The 20,904-nt window shown below is 38.7% G+C and overlaps 1 protein-coding gene across 1 annotated transcript; it reads left to right on the top strand.

Annotated features, from left to right (window-relative positions):
* Window positions 1-302: 302 nt before the first annotated feature.
* On the top strand, window positions 303-3,905 carry LOC136256636 (zinc finger MYM-type protein 2-like). The gene is made up of 2 exons (XM_066049613.1): window positions 303-2,190; window positions 2,241-3,905. Exons 1-2 carry the CDS (start codon window positions 2,016-2,018, stop codon window positions 3,818-3,820), a joined length of 1,755 nt encoding a protein of 584 aa, XP_065905685.1. The 5' UTR covers window positions 303-2,015; the 3' UTR covers window positions 3,821-3,905.
* The last annotated feature ends 16,999 nt before the right edge of the window (window positions 3,906-20,904 follow it).

The following is a 20,904-nucleotide window of genomic DNA, read 5'->3' as shown; positions in this document are numbered from 1 at the left end:
GAGTGACTTGGAAACAACTATGTGGTAAGTATAAGGTGTTGCAAATATATTATTGTGTACTGCTAATGTGCTTTGTTGTTGGTAGTCATTGAGTATAAATTGAAATCAACATGAAGGTTACTGGAATGCTATAGCAAGCCTACATTTCTTTTCAACAAAATGCCACCATGGAGAGCACTAGAACATCTTTAAAGTGTACCGTGACACCTTTATAGCTATTCCTAGAACACCCTTAGGAAGTGTTGCAATGCCCTTGTAACACCTTTTAGTTGCTCCTAGAGCACCCCTGGGGAGTACTACAACTCCCTTCAAAGGAGTTTAATTTACACAGCAGTTAGAACTCCCCAAAAGTGATTGGATTACACCCTATTTTTAACAGTGTAACAGAAACAGGGCATTGGTGAAGATTACGATGCAAAAATCCATTAACCTGGTTTGCTTTGCTAGTGACTCTTTGAATGTGTTCATTCCATGATAGTTTCTGGTCAATGGTGACCCCAAGATATTTTGTGTGAGGAACCTCAGAGATAATAGAATTCTCCAGATGATAGCTATAAATGATGGGATTTCTTTTATTGGTAATTCTCAAGTGTTCACATTTCTTAATGTTAAATTCCATCAGCCAAGTATGAGCCCATTCAGTAAGTTTGTCAAGGTCCTGTTGTAGGGCTATACAATCGGATTTGGAATGTATGTAGGAGTACAGTAGGACATCATCTGCATACAATTTAACTTTATTATTGACACAAGCAGGGAGATCATTTATATACAATAAAAAACAGAAGTGGTGCAAGTACAGTACCTTGGGGTACACCAGAGAGAACTTGTTTAGAGTAGCTGTTTTTCCCTTCTAGCACTACATACTGGGATCTGCAAGTTAAAAAGGACTTAATCCACAATAGGATAGATCTATCAATCCCATAATGTTGGAGCTTGAGGTAGAGTCGGGAATCTGGAAACTTATCAAAGGCCTTACTAAAGTCAAGTAGAAGTACATCACATTGGCCTTTTTGATTCAAACACTTGGCAAAGTCATTTACTGTGGAAATTAATTGTGTTTCACAACTCCTTTTGTGACGGAAACCGTGTTGTTCATCGCGTAGAATGTTAAAGGATGTTAAATGATTAGATACACTTGAATATACTATATGCTCTAATATTTTGCAGCAGATACATGTAAGGGACACAGGTCTATAGTTGCATGGGTCTGATTTATTACCTTTCTTATAAAAAGGAACTACCTTCACAGTTTTCCAGATACTTGGTAGTGTACCTTGATCTAAAGAACCCTGGAAGATCAATGATAAGGCTGGGGAGATTTCATATGCCACTTCTTTAAGAAAATGAGCTAGAAGGTTGTCAGGCCCGGGTGCCTTATGTTGTTGGATGTTTGATAGTAGTTGGTATATGCCATCCACATGTATCTGAATTGGTGGTATACTAGGTGTTGGATCAGTACTTAGTGTAGGAAGGTGAGTGACATCTTCATTGGTGAAAACAGATGAGAAATAATCTGCTAAGAGGTTTGCTTTGCCTGTAGCATCCACAAATGTTTCACCCTGATGTTTGAGGGTGCCCACTCCAACAGAATCTTGCCTTTTATTCTTAATGAAAGACCACAAACGTTTAGTAATTGTGTTCTTGTTAGGATCTACAAGATTGGATACAGATCTGTTAAAAGCTGTACAACATTCGCGCTGGGATTGTCTTTTGAGATCGTAATACTTAGACCAGTCTGTTGGTAAGTTAGAATGTCTAGCTTGATTGTATGCATGCTGCTTTCTGCGGGTCAGCCTCTTAGTATAGGTTAGGAACCTAGACTGAGGCTCTTCGTGGCTTTAGAAACCGAGCGAAACGAGGTTTCTAAAACACGAAAAGCCGAGGGCGTGGTTCCTAACCGACTTAGAACATGGCTTGGTTTATTAACATTGCAAAATGTATTTAAAACCTTGTGACGGTGATCTGCTTACGATTGTGGGTGTGATAAACGTTTTGAAATCGTAGTTATTTTCAAAATGGCGGGACAGTTGAAGTTCAAGCCGTTTCAACCTATGAAGCCTCCTCCAGGTTGGAAATGCCCTAAACGATTTAAACTTGGGTTGGGAGAACCTTGGGAAAGTGAATCTGAATCTAGCAGCGATGGTGAAACTGATGTTGAGGTGCGAACTTTTGTGAGCCAGCAGAATACAAGTAAGCATTCTGTTGCATGGTTATTAACTGTGAAAAGTTTAACTGCACAGGTGTTGAAGTCAAGAAGACGTCGATAATTCACTCACAAGTGGCTAAGGAACTGTTTCCTGACCACGTAGCCGACGACCTCCTTCTGCTTGCATCACAGCAGTTTGAGCGAGAGTTGAACAACTGTTCGTCTGTAGAATTTACTAAGGAAGAATTTCCCGACCAAGTTACTGATGACATTCTTCTTCTTGCATCACAGCAGTTCGAAGGTAAACAATCTCCGCTGCGTCACCTGACTGATGGTGGACCTCAACCAACATTGTTTGAGGAAGGTAATAAAAATGAAACTGTTAGCGAGACTAGTGGAGTGGTTAATAGAGGTAGTGTACGATATGGGTCACCAAAAACATCCAAGGAAGTTGAGGAAGCAAGGAAACGTGGAATACCAGTCAAAACACAAGACCATAACAAATGGGTGGGGAATATATGGCGTGAGTGGGTTCAATATCGTTGGCAGTGTTCACGTGTTGAGCCTGAGGAAAAGGAGCACAAGCTACTTGAGGATTTCTGTAAAATGTCGAAACAAGCTATGAATTTTTGGTTAGGGAAGTTCGTACTTGAAGTGAGGCGAAAAGATGGTAGGCCATACTCACCTGATACTCTTTATCAGATATGCTGTGCACTATTACGTTTGTTAAGAGAAGTAGATAGAGCCGATGTAAATATACTAGCCGATCCTATGTTTTGTCAGTTTCGTGCTACTTTAGATGCACGCATGAAAGAACTGAAATCTACTGGCAATTATCAAGTGAAAAAAGCTGAAATACTTACTGAGGAGCATGAAGATACTTTGTGGAAACAGGGGTTACTTGGAGATAAACATCCACAACAGCTACTAAACACATTGATATATTATATAGGTTTTTACTTTGCATTACGAAGTGGTGTGGAGTATAGAAGATTGAGGTATTATCCCTCACAGATCCAGCTGTTTGAACCTACTAATGGACGGGCTTATGTAATGTACACAGAAGACGTGTCTAAAGCAAATCAAGGAGGTCTTGTACACCGCAGGCGGGAGCAAAAGCAAGTGGTTCAGTATGCTAATGATGATAATCCAGAACGTTGTTTAGTCAGGCTCTACAAGTTATACATGTCAAAGTGTCCAGAAGATTGTCCAGATGGAGCACTTTATCTAAAGCCACTTGCTAAACCAAATGAACAATGTTGGTATCACAAAATACCTATTGGGCTGCATAATTCATTACAGCAGACTGTTCGCAGATTGTGTGTAGCAGCAGGAATTGAGGGAAAGTTTACCAACCACTCACTTCGCGCCACAAATGCAACCAGATTGTTTGAAGCCAAAGTAGATGAACAACTTATTATGCAAAGGATGGGGCACTCATCTAATGCTGTGAGGGCTTATAAGCGGGTTGGTGAGAAATTGCGGACTGTAACATCAGATGTGCTAAATGGTACTGTGACTACCACTAAGGATCAAGATTTGAAAGTATCACCAGATGAGAAGGTTAAGCAGCATGACAAGCTAGACAAGACTGAAAATCAAGAGAACATGGCTCCAGGGATTAACCTTGTTGGTGCAACTAATTGTACCATTAACATTAACTATCATCACTGATGTGTCATGTATGAATGGGCATGTTTGTCTACAGTGATTCTTGTACCTTTTTTAGCATTTTTTAACATTTTCATTAGAACCCACAATCACATCTAACACAACATGACCTAGGTTTTAAATACAAATTGAATACCCTTGCATAGTGAGCTTTATCAATTGTCTGCAGGTTTCTAATAAAGTTAGTTAGAAACCTCCTACCGGGTTTCTTAGTGATATTAGAAACCTCATTAAATATCAAAGATCAAAGCATACTATGCATGCCATGTTCTAAATATAGTTATTGATCCAAGGGTGCTTACATTTGGAAGAAATTAGTTTGGTTGGGACTGAATCCATACAGGTATTACAAATGGACAGAAATTCATTCCATAAAACATCAACAGGAGTCGAAGTTGAATAGTTATTGAGAAAGTCCTCACAAAGTGTTTGAATGTTGCTTCGGATAATGTTAAAGTCAGCTTGGGCCCACAGGTAGATTATTCTTTTAGATGGAGAGGAGAGGTTTGCCACAATGGATGAGACAACAAGAACTGCTTCATGATCACTGATACCATCTACAGTGTCACATGTCTCAACTAAAGAAGGTCTGTTGGTTATGAAAATGTCTAATATGTTTGGACCTCTAGTGGGTGTGTTGACTATTTGACTAAGTGCATTGTCATTAAGGAAATCAAGGAAGGAGTTGTTTAGAGTGACAGGATAAGAGTGACCGGTGGTGCAATTATTTACCCAGTTTATTGTCTCCTGCAATCCATAATGCAGAATTGGGGAATTTCATATGAATAGCTCTAAGTTGTCGACAGAGTTCTGCTAGGTAAGATTCGTCACTAGAAGGTGGTCTGTAAACTGAGCAAGCAATAAGTGATGATTGGTCTGCTAGTTGAATATGACAAGCCACTAACTCACAAGACAAGGCAGTGAGATGAATATCATGAGTAGCAAGGGTATCACGACAGGCAACAAAAACACCACCGTAGCCATCGGCTCGGTCTTGACGATAAACAACATAACCACTTGGAAAGACTTCAATGTTCTTTATACTAGATTTGAGCCATGATTCTGTACCGAAAATGACATCAGGAGAGTGAGTATTAATTATATTCTGAAAGGATTCTTTCTTGGAAACCAAAGATTGACAATTTAGTACCAGAGCAGTCAAAGGGTGGGATACATCACAATCAGTAGAAGTAAAATCAATTGGGGAAGGGGGTATGGGATTATCAGTGCGGAGGGGGTTTAAGTGTTCCTCCGCACTACTTTCCCATTTTTTATCATATAAACATTTTCTGACTTATTCATGTCAGCCAGTTGTTGCCTCAGTGCTTTGTGTTTCTTTTGTTCAAGTGGGGTGAGATCTGGTGTTATAAACAAGGAACGAATATTCGGTGGATTTGTGGTAGATCTGAGTTTGGTTTTGTTCTTTAAGACAGAAGCTCTTTCTTGAGTGGAACTGAGAGACACTTTCAAAAGTCTTGGCTTATCAGATCTTTTCCCTAGTCGGAAAGCATTGGTGATTGATACAGATAGGTTTGAAGTGCTGACAAACACTTTTTAATGTCATCCTGTTTTCTAGCAGTACCATCTGTGGCATTAGACTCTTCAAGGTTATGTATGATGATGTATGTCTGACGCTTCTCCTTTTCTTTTTGTTCTGCAACTAGGGAGGCTGCAATCTGAGCAACAGAATCCTCAGAGACTTGTAGAGGTGTTGGGGAAACTGGGTTGTTGGCAGGTGAGGAGTTGCCTGCTATTGCAGTTGTGATTTCTTTATGGTATCCACCAAGCTGTGATTCAATAATTTTAATTGCCTCAGAAAGTTTCTTCTCAGTGGATTGGACCTCTGAGAGCTTGGTTTCAACAGACTCTAGCCTTGAATCAACACATATCTGTTCTTCATAAAATTGAAGGGCCATAGGCACCTTCTCAAGGCAGGTTGAACAAAAGAACACAATGTTACCCACAATATTATTCAACATACTACTAAGATCAGAACTTATCTTGGCACAAGCACTGTGCTGACGACTCTCACACCAGCAGCATTCAAACACATCGTCAGTAGCCTTTTCTGAGCATACAATACAGTTCTCGGGGTTATTCTTCGATGGTGATTCAGTTCTAGGTCGCTTGAATCTGTTCGCAAACATGAATCCTCCAATTGACGCCCAGGGTAGAGCTGAAAAACAACACACAAAGCAACAGAAAGAGATAAATACTGCTGGCCTTTTAGGGTACCGTTAAAGTTGACACGGTACCACGTCGTTTAGGTTTGCCTTGAGGTTTGGTAGAGGGGATGTTTGACGACCGGCGAAAATGAGCTTCGTAATTTTCGCGATTTTTATTTTAATTTTATTTTTTTGGATTTTTGGTAGCTATACTTGTTTCTGCGCACGCCAAGCAAACTTATTACTAACAGTGCAACTAACCAGCTATCCATTAAGCACCTGTCTCCTCCGACGAAACTTGTAATTATTAACTGAGCTTTCGATAAACGGTTAGCAACGCCCCTTTTCACCCGTAACGAAGATGTTCGTGACGTAACCTACGTTCGCCCAATGAAATGTACGTGTTTTGTGACGTCACATTATTGCGTTTCCTATCCCTATTACTCTATTATCTATGACATCACTGAGACAGCTAATCTCACAATAAGTACTTCGTTACTAATGACAACCGACTAAAACCCACAATCAGTCCTTTAATTGTTTCTATCTTTCTTGGGGCTTTGTTTAATCACCGGCTGGAGGTCCATCGATAATTTGTAAGGGAAGTTTCAGCAATGGTAAGCTGCAGGCTTCATTTTGAGAAAGCGTTCCGTTCCGTAGTTTAGTCCATGATTCCGTTCCGTAAAATAGACTCCACCCTCTTTTCGCACACTTACAAAAACTGCTATAAAATGCGAACGCTATATCTGATTGCCTTGAAATTTGGCACACAGAAGGGGGTATAAAGCCGGCGCATCTTTGTACCAACTTTGGCTGGAATACGATAAACGGGCAAAGAGTTATGAGTGATTATTCACGAAAAATAACACCAATATGTTGTCACGCCTACAGGGTAAACCACATAGAGGAACTCACCTGATATCGGACGGGCTCCAATATCGGACGCTATTTCTCCTAAACTACAGTAAATATTCAAACATTCTGCACATCTCCAGGTAGGCCAATGCTTCATAAACTTGTGTACCAAGTTTCAGATCTCTCGGTTTGTTGGTCGCGGTACAGCAACCTTTTGAAGACCAGTCCGAATAATACGTAAAATCGGAAAAAACGCTCAATTCAAGGACAGCCATTGTTTGCAGATCACACTTGCATTAAATCAAAAGTCGCATACATTCAGATTGTAGGGCTACTCATGTACTTTCTAAATATGTATGGCTTATTTCATTTAAAGTATTGTACTGATGAGTTATAGACCAAAGAAAAGAGGCTGTTACTAGAGCAATAATCGCCATAGCTATTTTTGCTCAAAATCAGAAAAAAATAGTTTGAAAATGCATACAAGGTGGATGATTGTTTTCGATTATGTACTGAAAGTTGTTAAACACTAGTTCCTGCAAATCCAACACTATAAAGACATAAAATATTGCAGACTTGACTGCAGAAATAGCAAAATATGTAATATAGCTGTCAAACACTCTAACATAAAAAGTCAATCATTTCAGCTGTAATCCTAAAATTCTAAAACAAAATATAGATAGAACCACATTTTAAGTATATCAGCATTATGTAGAATTGATTTACACCACCTGTTTGCAAAAGATTGGTGACTGTTATATTAGGGTATTTGACTGCTCTATTAGAGGGTTTTGGTATTCCTGTTATACTTTAAGTCTGGGGGACAGTGAATTTATTAGAAAAGTTGTTTGACAACTTGTAAATGAATAATTGTATGCAATTATCCACTTTAAAATATTTTCAAAGCATTGATTACAATTTTGAGTTAGGGCGATTATTGCTCCAGTGACAGCCTCTTTTCTTTGGTCTATAACTCAACAGTACAATACTTTAAATGAAATAAACCATACATATTTAGAAAGCAAATGAGTAGCCCTACAATCTGAAGGTATGCAATTTTTGATTTAATGCAAGTGTGATCTGCAAACAATGGCTGTCCTTGAATTGAGCGTTTTTCCGATTTTCCGTATAATTCGGACTTGTCTTCAAAAGACTGCTGTACCGAGACCAAGAACCCGAGAGATCTGAAACTTGGTACACAAGTTGATGAAGCATTGGCCTACTTGGAGATGTGCAGAATGTTTGAATGTTCATTGTAGTTTAGGAGAAATGGCGTCCGATATTGGAGCCCGTCCGATATTAGGTGAGCTACTCTATGGGAAGAAACTGAAAATGGGTGGGTGAATAGGTTAACTATTGAACCTCAAACCTTTTGTGGTATAAAAGAAATCGAGCTAAAAATCAGGAAGATACAACGAAAAAAACCAACAGTATGTAACAATTAAGCAATCGAGATTAGCTAATAAAAAACGACTGCTTGCCACGCCTACCAGATAAACCGCTTGGGGTAATGCTTTGAAAATCGCTGTATAGATGGAGTTATCATCTTAGAAAGGCTCTTCAATGGTGTAGAAGAATCAGACTTAAAGCCACGGAGTTATAACACGAAACCCTACTTGGTGTAGCAAGTGCGAGATCGAGATACTCTAATAGAGCAGTCATCTTAATAGAGCAGTCACCCTGAAGAGAATTCAAGAGATCAGCTAGAAACAAGTAACCTGTATAGAGATCAGCTACAAACAAGTCACCTGTAGAGAGATCAGCTACAAACAATTCACCCTGTAGAGAGATCAGCTAGAAGAATTTACCTTGTAGGGAGTTCATGCAACTATGGAAAGAGATAGTTCAGCTAGAAGAAATCACCTTGTAGAGTTCAGCTACAAAGAAACCACCATGTAGAGAGCTCAGCTACAAACAAATCTCCCTGTAGAGAGATCAGCTAGAAGAAGTTACCTTGTAGAGAGTTCAGCCACAAACAAATCACCCTGTAGAAAGATCAGCTAGAAGAAGTCACCATGTAGAGAGTTCAGCTACAAACTAGTGACCTTGTAGAGGCATCACCTAGAAGAAGTTGCCTTGTAGAGAGTTCAGCTACAAAGAAACCATTCTGTAAAGAGCTCAGCTGCAAACAAATTACCTGTACAGATTTCAGCTACAAAACAAATCACCCTGTAGAAAGATCAGCTAGAAGAAGTTAGCTTGTAGAGAGTTCAGTTACAAAGAAACCACCATATAGAGAATTCAGCTACAAACTAGTGACCCTGTAGAGATATCAGCTAGAAGAAGTTACCTTGTAGAGAGTTCAGCTACAAAGAAACTATTCTGTAAAGAGTTCAGGTGTAAACAAATCATCTATACAGAATTCAGCTACAAACAAGTCACTCCATAGAGAGATCAGCTAGAAGAAGTTATCTTGTAGATAGTTCAGCTACAAACAAATCACCCTGTAGAGAGATCAGCTAGAAGAAGTTATCTTGTAGATCTATCAGCTACAAATAATTCACCCTGTAGAGAGAGCAGCAGAAGAAGTCACCTTGTAGAATGTTCAGTTACAAAGAAATCACCATGGAGAGTTCTGTACTAAATATATGTATTATATTATAATTTGTACATTTACTGATAAAATCAGAAATATTTAAAGTATTTAAAATCTGCTTCATCTCTTCTTCCTGTGGTAAAGAAAAAAGGATAGGTTAAAAAGTCCCAAAGCCGGCCATAGGCCAGCTTTGGGGTATGCAAATACAAAGAGAAGTGAAATCTAATCCAAAACAGCCAAGCTGTAAAAAAAGAGTGCGGCCCTCAAAAAGGCTATGGTGAAAAAAGATATGAAATCCAAGGTGGTGGCCAAGAAATGGCTGTGATGGTAGGTTAATGGTAAAATTTTAATAACGCAATTCAGGTGAATTTTACCTAACCAATACTGCCTCATTGTTGTCAGGGGAAATTGAGACTGTTTTTTGGGTGATATTCATTCGTGGGCCACGCCTACTCCTTTGTGGTCCCTACTGATTCCTGATATAAAGAATTGATTGTGGGTTTTAGTATCCAAATTTGGTAAAAATAGTATTGGTAGCACAGTTCTTCAATTTTTGGCAAGCAAAGATTATACTAATTTTGGCAAAATCGCTTTTTGGAAATTCCTAAAGTTGCTAATTTTGGTAATCCGATAACTTGCCAATATTGGCAATATTGACCTGAGGTTAGGGTTCTAAGTTTTATTTAGAGACCTAGTCACGTGAAACTGTTATGGTAAATTCAACAACACTTCAAAGAGTTTTCTATGTCACTGATGTAATTAGTGGTTGCATGGTCAGTGAGATTTGGGTTTTTACTTTCATCAGCCATACCAGCACTTGACTAAGGTTAGGCCACTCCAAATAAATTCTCTGTTTCCCATCCTGGACTCAGGCATATTTGCATGCGGGCGGGCGGTCCATTTCCATTATTTCATTATAAGATTGGCTAGCTATTCAACCCATTATTTGCCTAGCACAGCCAAAAAGGCTGCATAAAAACATGCTTAAGCTTGTTCCTTCCTTTGTAAGTTGCAAAAATAACTCAAACGTGAAATTTGTGCTGACTTGATAGCACTGCTGACACGTGAGCTGACACTGTTTTTACTGAGCCTATCAGTATGCAAGAATAACCGGAAAATAATGGAAGAATACGGAATAATGGAATATTTAGAGCTGGCAGTAACCAGATGCGGGCGGTGGACGGGAAACAGAGAATCTATTTGGAGTGGCCTTAGTTAGCCATCAAGCCACACAAGCCAGCTGCTCGATGCATATTACAGTTACCCCAACAATGTTCCATATTCACAACTAGCTAGCAATCAGTTTGCGGTCATCTGCTTGTCAGCACTGTTGCCATTAGACCATCAACACAGCTGTGCTATTGCACCTGTTTGTAACTTTTGTCACTTTGTGGCCAGTTGCAATACAGCTTGTTGTTGTGTGGCCAGTTGTAATAAAACTTGTCACTTCATGGCCAATAATTAAGCTTGTCACTTTGTGGCCAGTTGTAATAAAGCTTGTCGCTTCGTGGCCAGTTGTAATTTAGCTTGTCACTTCATGGCCAGTTGTAATAAAGCTTGTCGCTTCGTGGCCAGCTTGTATTAGCTAGTAAACAAGCCTTGGAACTAATAACAGCTGCTAAAACAACACTAACCTGGCCACTAAGCTGGCGGTACATGCAAACATGCTGTAAAGGACCTTACCTAGCGTGACTCTGTGCTTCTTTTATCAGTGCTGGTAATAGTTGCTTTCTAAATAGGTTAGATACCCACTGTCATTTTTTAGTAGGTTGAAACCCTCATGCTTGGTTTGGCACCTCGGCGGGCATTAATTAGTGCCACACCTCGGTGACCAAACTGCGCCCTCAGGTTGTCAACCCTACTAAAAAACCTCCAGTGGGTATCTAACATACACTTAGTGGGCAGAGGAGGAAGTCACTACAGAGCATTCATGGTTTCTTTCCTAGGCTGTAGAAATGAGTTATCACCTATCAACCAAGTGGTAGTTTTTAGTTAACCTCCCACCAAAGGGACAGGTAAACAGCAACCTTTAGGCTCTCTCCTTGTGCTTTCATCTAGACCAAACTTCATTATGGTCAATGGACTACAATTGTCTGGACAACAAAGGTGGTGCCCAATTAATAGGTCCAGATAAGAGAGGTTCCACTGTGCATGGTACTAACATATCTTACTTTTCATCCTGCAAAATATAATAATTCTAGCTGACTATTTTAAACATAATGGGCTTAACAGGTGATGTGATTAAACAGGTTGCCCTTCATATTCATGCCATTCAGAGCGGATGCTACAGCACATGTACATCATTCAAAGATGATCCCATATGTATGCATATGTGATGCACTAGCAACTGTGGATTGTGTTCTTTCTCCTCAAGTTGTCATCTCAACAGAGTACTGATGCCCGCAGTAGTTTGTCAATTAATTTTCTTAGACAAACATCCAGGACTTTGTCCTTTTGGCATTAGACCCATTGGATTGTGACCAAGGATCAGCAAAGTTTTCGATGTTTGCAAAGGAAGATACGTACTTGTATTATGGCACCATGCAACTGTGGTAGGGTGTCTAGATTCAGTGGAATGGAATGGTAAATAATAGGTTATGCCTGGTGATCACCTCTTTGTAAGGGGTGTATCCATTCACTGGACTGGATTACTGGACTCTCATGAAGTTTACTCAAACACATTTCCAACCACTAAACATGATGAATACCAGGGTTCTTAGTGTCTTGTCTTGAATTTTAGAGGTATATACAACTATACAGGCATAGTCTAGTTGTACCAATCTATTTGATGGGATATTGTACAGTAGTTTAAACATTTTCTGCTTGTGCATGCTACATGTAATTTTTAAGTTACAATGATGGAGCCTTACATTATCTGCCTGTTAGGTAGTGTGTTTATTGGATAGCATTTCTCTGGCTAACTAAACACTGCGCACTTGTTGCTATTTACAAGTATTGAGGAGCTATAGTGAATACACAGACTGCTGAAAGGCTAGACAATGCAGGTGTAAAGCTGACTGAATTTATGTCATCGTGTGCAAGGCTAGAGAAGACGGACAGAAGCATTAGTAGTGTTAATAGTGCACAGTGCTTGCATCATTGGTAGCAGTAGGTAAGAACTACACTGAGGTTTTAATGCAGTTTTTTTTCATGAATTTTATGTCATCTGTGCAAGTTCTATGTCTTGTGGTAAATGTTGTTGATTTCTAAAATACTTCTGTGGTTACATTTGGCTGTAAAAGAACAGCAACAACAGCAAACTTGAGCCCAGTAGTCCAGTCCAGTGAATGGACACACCTTCTTTGTAAGACCACCTACCAGCAAAGACTATGTTTATAAAGAGCATTATTTTTAATGTCTGCTATCTTGTTTGGAGTATATCTCCATAAGATGGTCTTATTAATCTACTTGTACATTGATAAGTCAAATGTGATACGTATGCATCTGATTTACCAAGAACCCCCATGCAAAAATCAGCTTGACTGTACAAAAAAGAACATGTCTATGAAAGTAAAATTAACTGGTAACTGATATAGGGTGCAGCCAAGAAATGAATTTTAATATAACTAGACAGTGCGATAGTACTGTATGGTAGGGACCACAAAGGAGTAGGCATGGCCCATGAAAAAACATCACCCAAAAGCCAATCTTGTTTTTCCCAGACGATGATGAGGCAGTATTGGTTAAGTAAAACTAAGCACAAACAAACTTTCAGATCAACACGAAATGCTTTCAACAAGTTGCTATGGAATTTAAAAAAAATATATAAATATAATAAACGTAATTTTCTATTGACTGCTTGACTGACTGACTGATGCCTTCAGACAAGAATAACTCGATAACGGCTAAGGATACAGGCTTGATTTTTTCACTGTTCGACATTGCTTTGGCCTGAGAGATGCGTTTTGGTATACCGCAGTACGTACAATGCATTCTTCATGGACTTACCAGTGTCCTCCTTTGTGTCCCATTCATCTTGGCTGACAGCGAAAGGTGTCGTTTCAGTTGTAATGTTGTGTGTGTTTTATTAAATTTTTGTAGTGTTCTTTCATGGCTGACACCTTGTACAGGCTTTGCCTTTTGTGTGTGCCTTCCATTGTGTCAAATCAAGGCACACGGTAGTGTGTCATGTGGCCCAAGAAGCTGGCGCGCCACACTGTGAGTATATTAACAGGAAGAAAATGTGATTTTCACACCTTTGTAGCTCCGTGATCCCTTATCCGATTGAAACCAAATGTGTTACAGAAGTTCTGGCTAGGTAGGGGAGTCCACATTCCAAATTTGAAGAGAATTGCTCCAGCCATTTCCAAAATACGAGCGGCCAAAGTTTGGATTTTTTTCTTCATTTTTTCTTCTACTTCTGTTTCTTCTTTTCATAAACTCTGCAAAATCTGCTATAAAACACAAATACATACTCCAATCAGGCTGAAATTTGGTATACTTAAAGGGCGAATCTCAGTACCAAGTGTGGTATGAATCCGATGAACATTCACGGAGTTATGACCGATTATTTGCATAAAATAAGGTCGAAGGTCTGTCACGCCCACAGGATAAACCTCTTGAAGGAATCAGCTGAAAATTGCTATGTAGATGGAGTAACTATCATAGGAGTGCCTATCATAGGAGTGCCTATCATAGGAGTGCCTTTTTGTGATTTGAAAAGAATCGAGATACGACACAAAACCCAACCTGTGTCACAATTACGCGATCGATGTTTATTAATAACAAAACTATTAGTTTTCACGCCTACCAGGAAAACCACTTAGAGCAATGAGCTGAAAATTGGTATGTAGCTGGTATAATTATCATAGAAAGTCCTTGCAGTAGTACAAAAGAATCGGATTAGAAACCAGTGAGTTATGATTCAAAATCCAACTACGTGTAGCAAATGCGAGATCGAGATACTCTAATAGAACAGTCACCCTAATAAAGCATTTAGCTACGTCAAGAGTAAATAATGGGAAGAGTTTACTCTTGGCTACATTTATAACTTACTCCATTATAGAATTATTGCATTGCAAGTTATTCTGTAGGGAGTTCAGCTACAAACAGTTAATCTTATAGACAATTCAGCTACAAGCAAGTCACCCTGTAGAGAGTTCAGCTACAAATATGTCACTGTAGAGATTCAGAACATTTTAAAGTCACAATGAAGAGAATTCAGCTATAAACAAGTCACCCTGTAGAGAGTTCAGCTACAACAAGTCACTCTGTAGAGAATTCAGCTACATACAAGTCACTGTGTAGAGAGTTCAGCTATAAATACAACTACCCAATAGAAAATTCAAACAAATTAGCTACCCTATAGAGATCAGCTACAAACAAGTTACTTTATACAATGTTCAGCTACAAGTAAGTCACTCTGTAGAGAATTCAGCTACAAATAAGTCACTCTGTAGTACAAACAAGTCACTGCGTAGAGAGTTCAGCAACCAATCAAAATACCACCCTGTAAAGAGTTCAAACAAGTTATAACTCTATAGAGAGATCAGCTAGAAACAATAGAGAGCTCAGCTACAAACTTAACAGATTACACTGTAGAGCGTTCAGCTTGAAACAAGTCACTGTCACCCTGTAGAGAGATCAGCTAGAAACAAGTCATCCAGTAGAAAGATCAGCTAGAAAACATCGCCTTGTAGAGAGTTCAGGTACAAACAAATAACCCTGCAGATAGTTCAGCTACAAACAAATCACCCTGTAGAGAGATCAGCTAGAAACGAGTCACACTGTAGAGAAATCAGCTAGAAGAAGTTACCTTGTAGAGAGTTCAGCTACAAACAAACCATCATGTAGAATGTTCAGCTGCAAACAAATCACCCTGTAGAGAGCTCAGCTACAAACGCTTCACTCTGTAGAGAGTTCAGCTAGAGGAAGTCACCTTGTAGAGAATTCAGCTACAAAGAAACCACGATAGTTCAGCTGCAAATAAATCATCCTATAGAGAGTTCAGCTATGAACAGATCACCCTGCAGAGTTCAGATAGAAAGAAGTCACCCTGCAGAGAGATCAGCTAGAAACAAGTCATCCTGTAGAGAGACCAGCTAGAAGAAGTTGCTTTGTATGTGGAGAGTTTAGCTACAAAAAAAATCACTCTGTAGAGAGATCAGCTAGAAGAAGTTACCTTGTAGAGAGTTCAGCTACAAAGAAACCATCATGTAGTAGAGAGTTCAGCTGCAAACAAATCACCCTGTAGAAAGTTCAGCTACGAACAGATCATCCTGTAGAGAAATCAGGTAGAAGGATCACCTTGTAGAGAGCTCAGCTGCAAACAAATCACCCTGCAGATAGTCAGTGTTAGGAGTAACGCGCTACATAAGTAACGCGTTACGTAATATTATTACTTTTGTGGTAACTAAGTAATATAACGAAATACGCTATAAAAACGGGTAACATAACTCAAGCTACTTTACTTACAAATGTAACGCGTTACCTAAGTAATATAGTTACTGTAACGAGTCTAATATTACGTAATGTTATTGCTACAAGTAACGAAGTTACTAATCTCGTTAGTTATCCTCTGAGTAACGCCTAGCCACAACGAAGTAACGAAGCCTACTGAATGAAGCTTATTCACCAGCTTCTTACTTATAACCAAGATTTGCACATTGTCCAACAATGTAATCATGTCACGTGATAAAGTGGTAGTTTCACACGTGACACCTTAAGGCTGTGGATACAAAGTAATATAATATGTAATATTATTATAGTTACTTTATTTTATGGGTAATATGTAACTGTAACTAAATAGTTCAGTTGCAAGTAATATGTAATATGTAACTAGTTACTTTTACAAAGTAACTTGCCCAACACTGCAGATAGTTCAGCTACAAACAAGTCACCCTGTATAGAGATTAGCTAGAGGAAGTTACCTTGTAGAGAGTTCAGCTACAAAGAAACCACCATGTAGATAGTTCAGCTACAAACAAATCACCCTGTAGAGAGATCAGCTAGAAGCAGGGGCGGATCCAGGGGGTTAAAACGGTTCCATGGAACCCCCCTTTTGAAAGAGCCTCTCTTACTCAAGATGCTCTAATAGAGCAGTCAAATCGAGATACTCTAATAGAGCAGTCACAGTAGTCTTTAGAGGAGCAGTGTAGCAAGCTATGTATCTATAGTTATAAATCAGGAAATATAGTTGGTGAGGGCGTCTATGGTGAGGGGAAGCTATTGTCAGCAGGTGATGACATTTTTTTTTTGTTATTGCTGGTCTTCAACTTACAGCTAGGCTGAAGTTGCAGTTCCAAAGTGGAACCCCTTTTTAAAAGTCTGCATGGATCCGCCCCTGAAAAGGATCACCTTGTACAGAGTTCAGCTGCAACAAATCACCCTGTAGAGAGCTCAGCTAGAAGAAGTCACCTTGTAGAGAGTTCCGCTACAAGGAAACCATCATGTAGAGAGTTCAGCTGCAACCAAATCACCCTGTAGAGAGTTCAGCTAGAAACAAATCATCCTGTAGAGAGATTAACTAGAAACAAGTCACCCTGTAGAGAGATCAGCTAAAAGAAGTAACCTTGTAGAGAGTTCAGCTACAAAGAAACCACCATGTAGAGAATTCAGCTGTAAACAAATCATCCTGTAGAGAGTTCAGCCACCCTGTAGAGAGTTCAGCTAGAAACAAATCATCCTGTAGAGAGTTCAGCTAGAAACAAATCACCCTGAAAAGAGTTCAGCTACCAACAATGAGAGTTTCAGCTACAGAGTTTCAGCTACAAACAATGAGTTTCAGCTACAAACAATGAGTTTCAGCTACAGTTCAGTTATGTAAGAAGTCACCTTATTAACTACAGTATGTGATAATCATTTAGATTAAATATACAAATGCTTAATCAGACAAAAGCTATACACACAATTACTTCCTTTGTTCACAATTCCAGCAGTAAAGAAAAAAATATTAAGTTAAAAGGAAGCACCAAAGCCAGTTTATGGCTGGCTTTGTGGCCTGCAATACAAAAAGAAGTGATATCTAAACCAAAACAGCCAAGCTGTAAAAAAAGAGTGCGGCCCCCAAGAAGACCAAGGTGAAAAAGATGTGAAATCCAAGGTGGCGGCCAAGAAATGGCTGTGATGGTAGGTTAATAGCAAAATTTTAATTATGACAATTCAGGTGAATTTGGTGCCAAATCATAGTGGAGGAGGCAACGCAAATTCACCTGAATTGTCATAATAACAAATTTTGCCATTAACCTACCATCACAGCCATTTCTTGGCTGCCACCTTGGATTTCACATCTTTTTTCACTTTGGCCTTTTTGGGGGCCACACTCTTTTTTACAGCTTGGCTGTTTTGGTGTAGATTGATAATAACAAGATTAAACGCTAAGGCGGTGAGCTTTACATAGATCGTGAATTAAACTGTTCACTCTAGAGCACTTGAACTAAGCTAAACTACTGTACTGTACTTTCTAATACACTTTGCTACATACACCCCCTGTGTAATTGTTACAAAACTACAAGTCCTTTCTACTATGCTGTACATGCTTACAGTTGGGTGGGCTTTAAAAAAGTGCTAAAAGTCTACCCTACAGTATCTATACTTTTTCTAATCTGCCTTAACTCACTACATCATCACTTAATCATCCGCCTCCGTAAGGCAAAAAATTTACGTGGATTGCTAGAAAGTGTCAAAATTTGTAACTTTTGTGGAACAATTGTGGTTTAGATGTTGATCTCCATGCAGCTTGTACATAGACTGCAAAATATTTAATTTTCATGGATACGTAACACACCTACGAAATCCATGAAAATTGTATCCCACGAAATTTTTTCCATACGGTACAACAAGACTCTAATAATAAATCTGGGCACTTACTCGCAGGTGACCATTGGTATATGCAAGTAAAGCAGAAAGAACTGGTAGTTCTGTAGCGATTGTGTAGTAAACTGTATTAGACAGTAGTTTAGCTTTGTTAGATTGTTCTTGAGTAGATAGTTTTTTGCTCATTCTAATAAAAGCTCGCCACCTAGGATTCAACCATTGTGATTGTGTACTTGATGGAGTTGCTATAAAATTAATATTAATTTCCGATCTGCCATGAATAGATGAGATGAGTTCCTAGAACTCATTGATTCTAAGAAGCCCCACATTATCTTTGGTACTGAACATGATTATCCCGGTCTATTACCAATAATGAAATAATCCCTGATAATACAAATTATACTATTTATCATGAAGGATAGAGAGGATGGGCACGGAGAAGTCATGATTACTGTGTCCAAGTCAATTCCATCAATGCACTTACCAAATCTCGATGCTTCATGTGAAATATTATGGGTCAAACCTTTTATTAACACTAGCAAAGACATATATGCAGCAGCTTTTTACAGACCAGATGTATCAGATTTATCTTCTATTGAAGAGTTCAGTGTCTCTTTGGAAAAACTTCGAAACTTCACTCAAAATCCCTAAATATGGTTATCTGGTGACTTCAATACACCTCATGTAGATTGGTCAATCCCCCTAGTAACACCAGTGTCTCCCAATTCTAGTACACAGCAGTTACTGGTAGACATAACACAAGACCATGGTCTTACACAAGTAGTTAACGAACCTACATGTTTGGAAAATGTACTAGATCTATTCGTAACTAACTTTCCAACACAAATACAGGATGTCACAATAATTCCAGGTCTTAGTGATCATGATGTTGTTATGATTAGGTCTAAAACCAAGCCACCTGTTTACAAACAAGCAAGTAGGAAAGTACCCATGTACAACAGAGCTAACTGGCAGGCAGTCAAAGAAGATATACAACACCTTGAGCACCATATCTCTAATTTAATGCAAATACCTAACATTAGAATTTGGGAAAGTTTTTGCAATTCTATACAAAGCTCTATTTTCAGATACATCCCACACAAAACCACAAGAAAATACTGCAGTCTCCCATGGATATCAGCACACCTTAGAAGGCAAATCAAAAGGAGAAACAAATTGTACAGACAAGCTAAGAGATAGAATTCCCAGAACTGTTCAACAAGTTCCTTGATCTCAAGCATTCTATTCAAAGAGCCTTAAAACCTTCCCATCAACAATACATAAATAACATTATTATTGCACCTCCTGATCATGATAGACATTGCAAACAGAAAAAGTTTTGGTCTTATATTAGCTCATTCAGAAAGGATATTCCATTACTAGCTTCAGAAACACAGTTAATAACTGATAATCATCAAATAGCTGAGGCCTTAAATGCACAATTCCAATCAGTCTTTACTAAGGAACACAATGGACCCGTGCCAGATAAAGGCCCATCTCCACACCCCACAATTCCAGATATCGACATTACTACTGCAGGAATTCTAAAGTTGTTGCAAAATCTTGACATCCACAAGGCCAGTGCTCCTGACCAAATAAGCTCAAGAGTTTTAAAGGTAACTGCTGAGTCTACCACTCCTATCCTAAAAACTATCTTTACTTACTCAATGGATACTGGTACTGTTCCAGGTGACTGGAAAAATGCAAATGTAACTCCTATATATAAGAAAGGTGATTGCACCCAACCTAGTAACTATCGGCCCATCTCTATAACTAGCATTGTATCTAAAATATTTGAACATATATTGTCTTCTCGTATCACAAAACACCTAGAAAACAACAACATAATGAACAACAGCGTGGATTTAGAGGCAATCACTCATGTGAAACACAACTTATTTCTCTATTTCATGACCTATCTCTAAATCATGATAATGAATTTGGCGAATTTGGTGCCTAATCCTAGTGAAACTTGGAAGAAGCAACACAAATTTACTTGAATTGTCGTTATTAAAAAGTTTGCCATTAACCTACCATCACAGCCATTTCTTGGCTGCCACCTTTGATTTCACATCTTTTTTCACCCTGGCTTTTTTGGAGGCCGCACCTTTTTTTACAGCTTGGCTGTTTTTGATTAGATATACTTTACCATCAACAATAACATCAACAAAATACCATCACCGTTACAAACTGATTCAGCTGTGCTGTTGAAAAAACCCTTTCAAATATCCCTTTATCCCAAACACAATCCCCACGTTGAACAAATTACCCAGCTCCGCGATTGACTGTAACTCATTAGATAATTTTAAGTATAACTACTTTGATAGCACAATAATTGTTTGATCTTGTTGTATTGTACATCTGTGTATAACCTTCGCTGAGCGAAGGTTCACAGTAATGGTAAATAATAATAAAGTGAGTAGTGCATAAACCTAACTATAAAGGTTAAAATATTTAGATGAACTTTTAGAATAAAAATTTAGCTTATTCCATTATTCTGTATTGAATAAAATTTTAGGTTATTCCGTATTCTGTCTTTTCTGGACTCCCAAATGGTTGTAACATGGCTAAGTATGTACCTCCCTTTAGCCACACAGTCTGGCCCTAATAAGTTCAAAGGCATCAAAAGAAACTGTGTATGGCATTACCACATCAAGCTAATGAATTGAATATCACTATTCACAGCTTTTACTTGTTTGAATGAATGGGAAGTGATACAACCACTGGGAAAATTGGTATCCATATACTATGTGCTTGTTCGCTAATAAATTAAGCTG

Source organism: Dysidea avara, chromosome 5, assembly GCF_963678975.1.
Source record: "Dysidea avara chromosome 5, odDysAvar1.4, whole genome shotgun sequence".
NCBI lineage: Eukaryota > Metazoa > Porifera > Demospongiae > Dictyoceratida > Dysideidae > Dysidea > Dysidea avara.
The sequence above is the reverse complement of the archived record's forward strand: the minus strand, read 5'-3'. Positions and strand labels throughout refer to the sequence as shown.

What these genes read in the sequence shown, in the direction of transcription:
- LOC136256636 (XM_066049613.1), top strand. Translation starts at nt 2,016, where the DNA reads ATGGCGGGACAGTTGAAGTTCAAGCCGTTTCAACCTATGAAGCCTCCT. An exon ending in TGTGAGCCAGCAGAATACAA is followed by an intron (nt 2,191 to 2,240) that starts GTAAGCATTCTG and finishes TTAACTGCACAG; the next exon opens with GTGTTGAAGTCAAGAAGACG.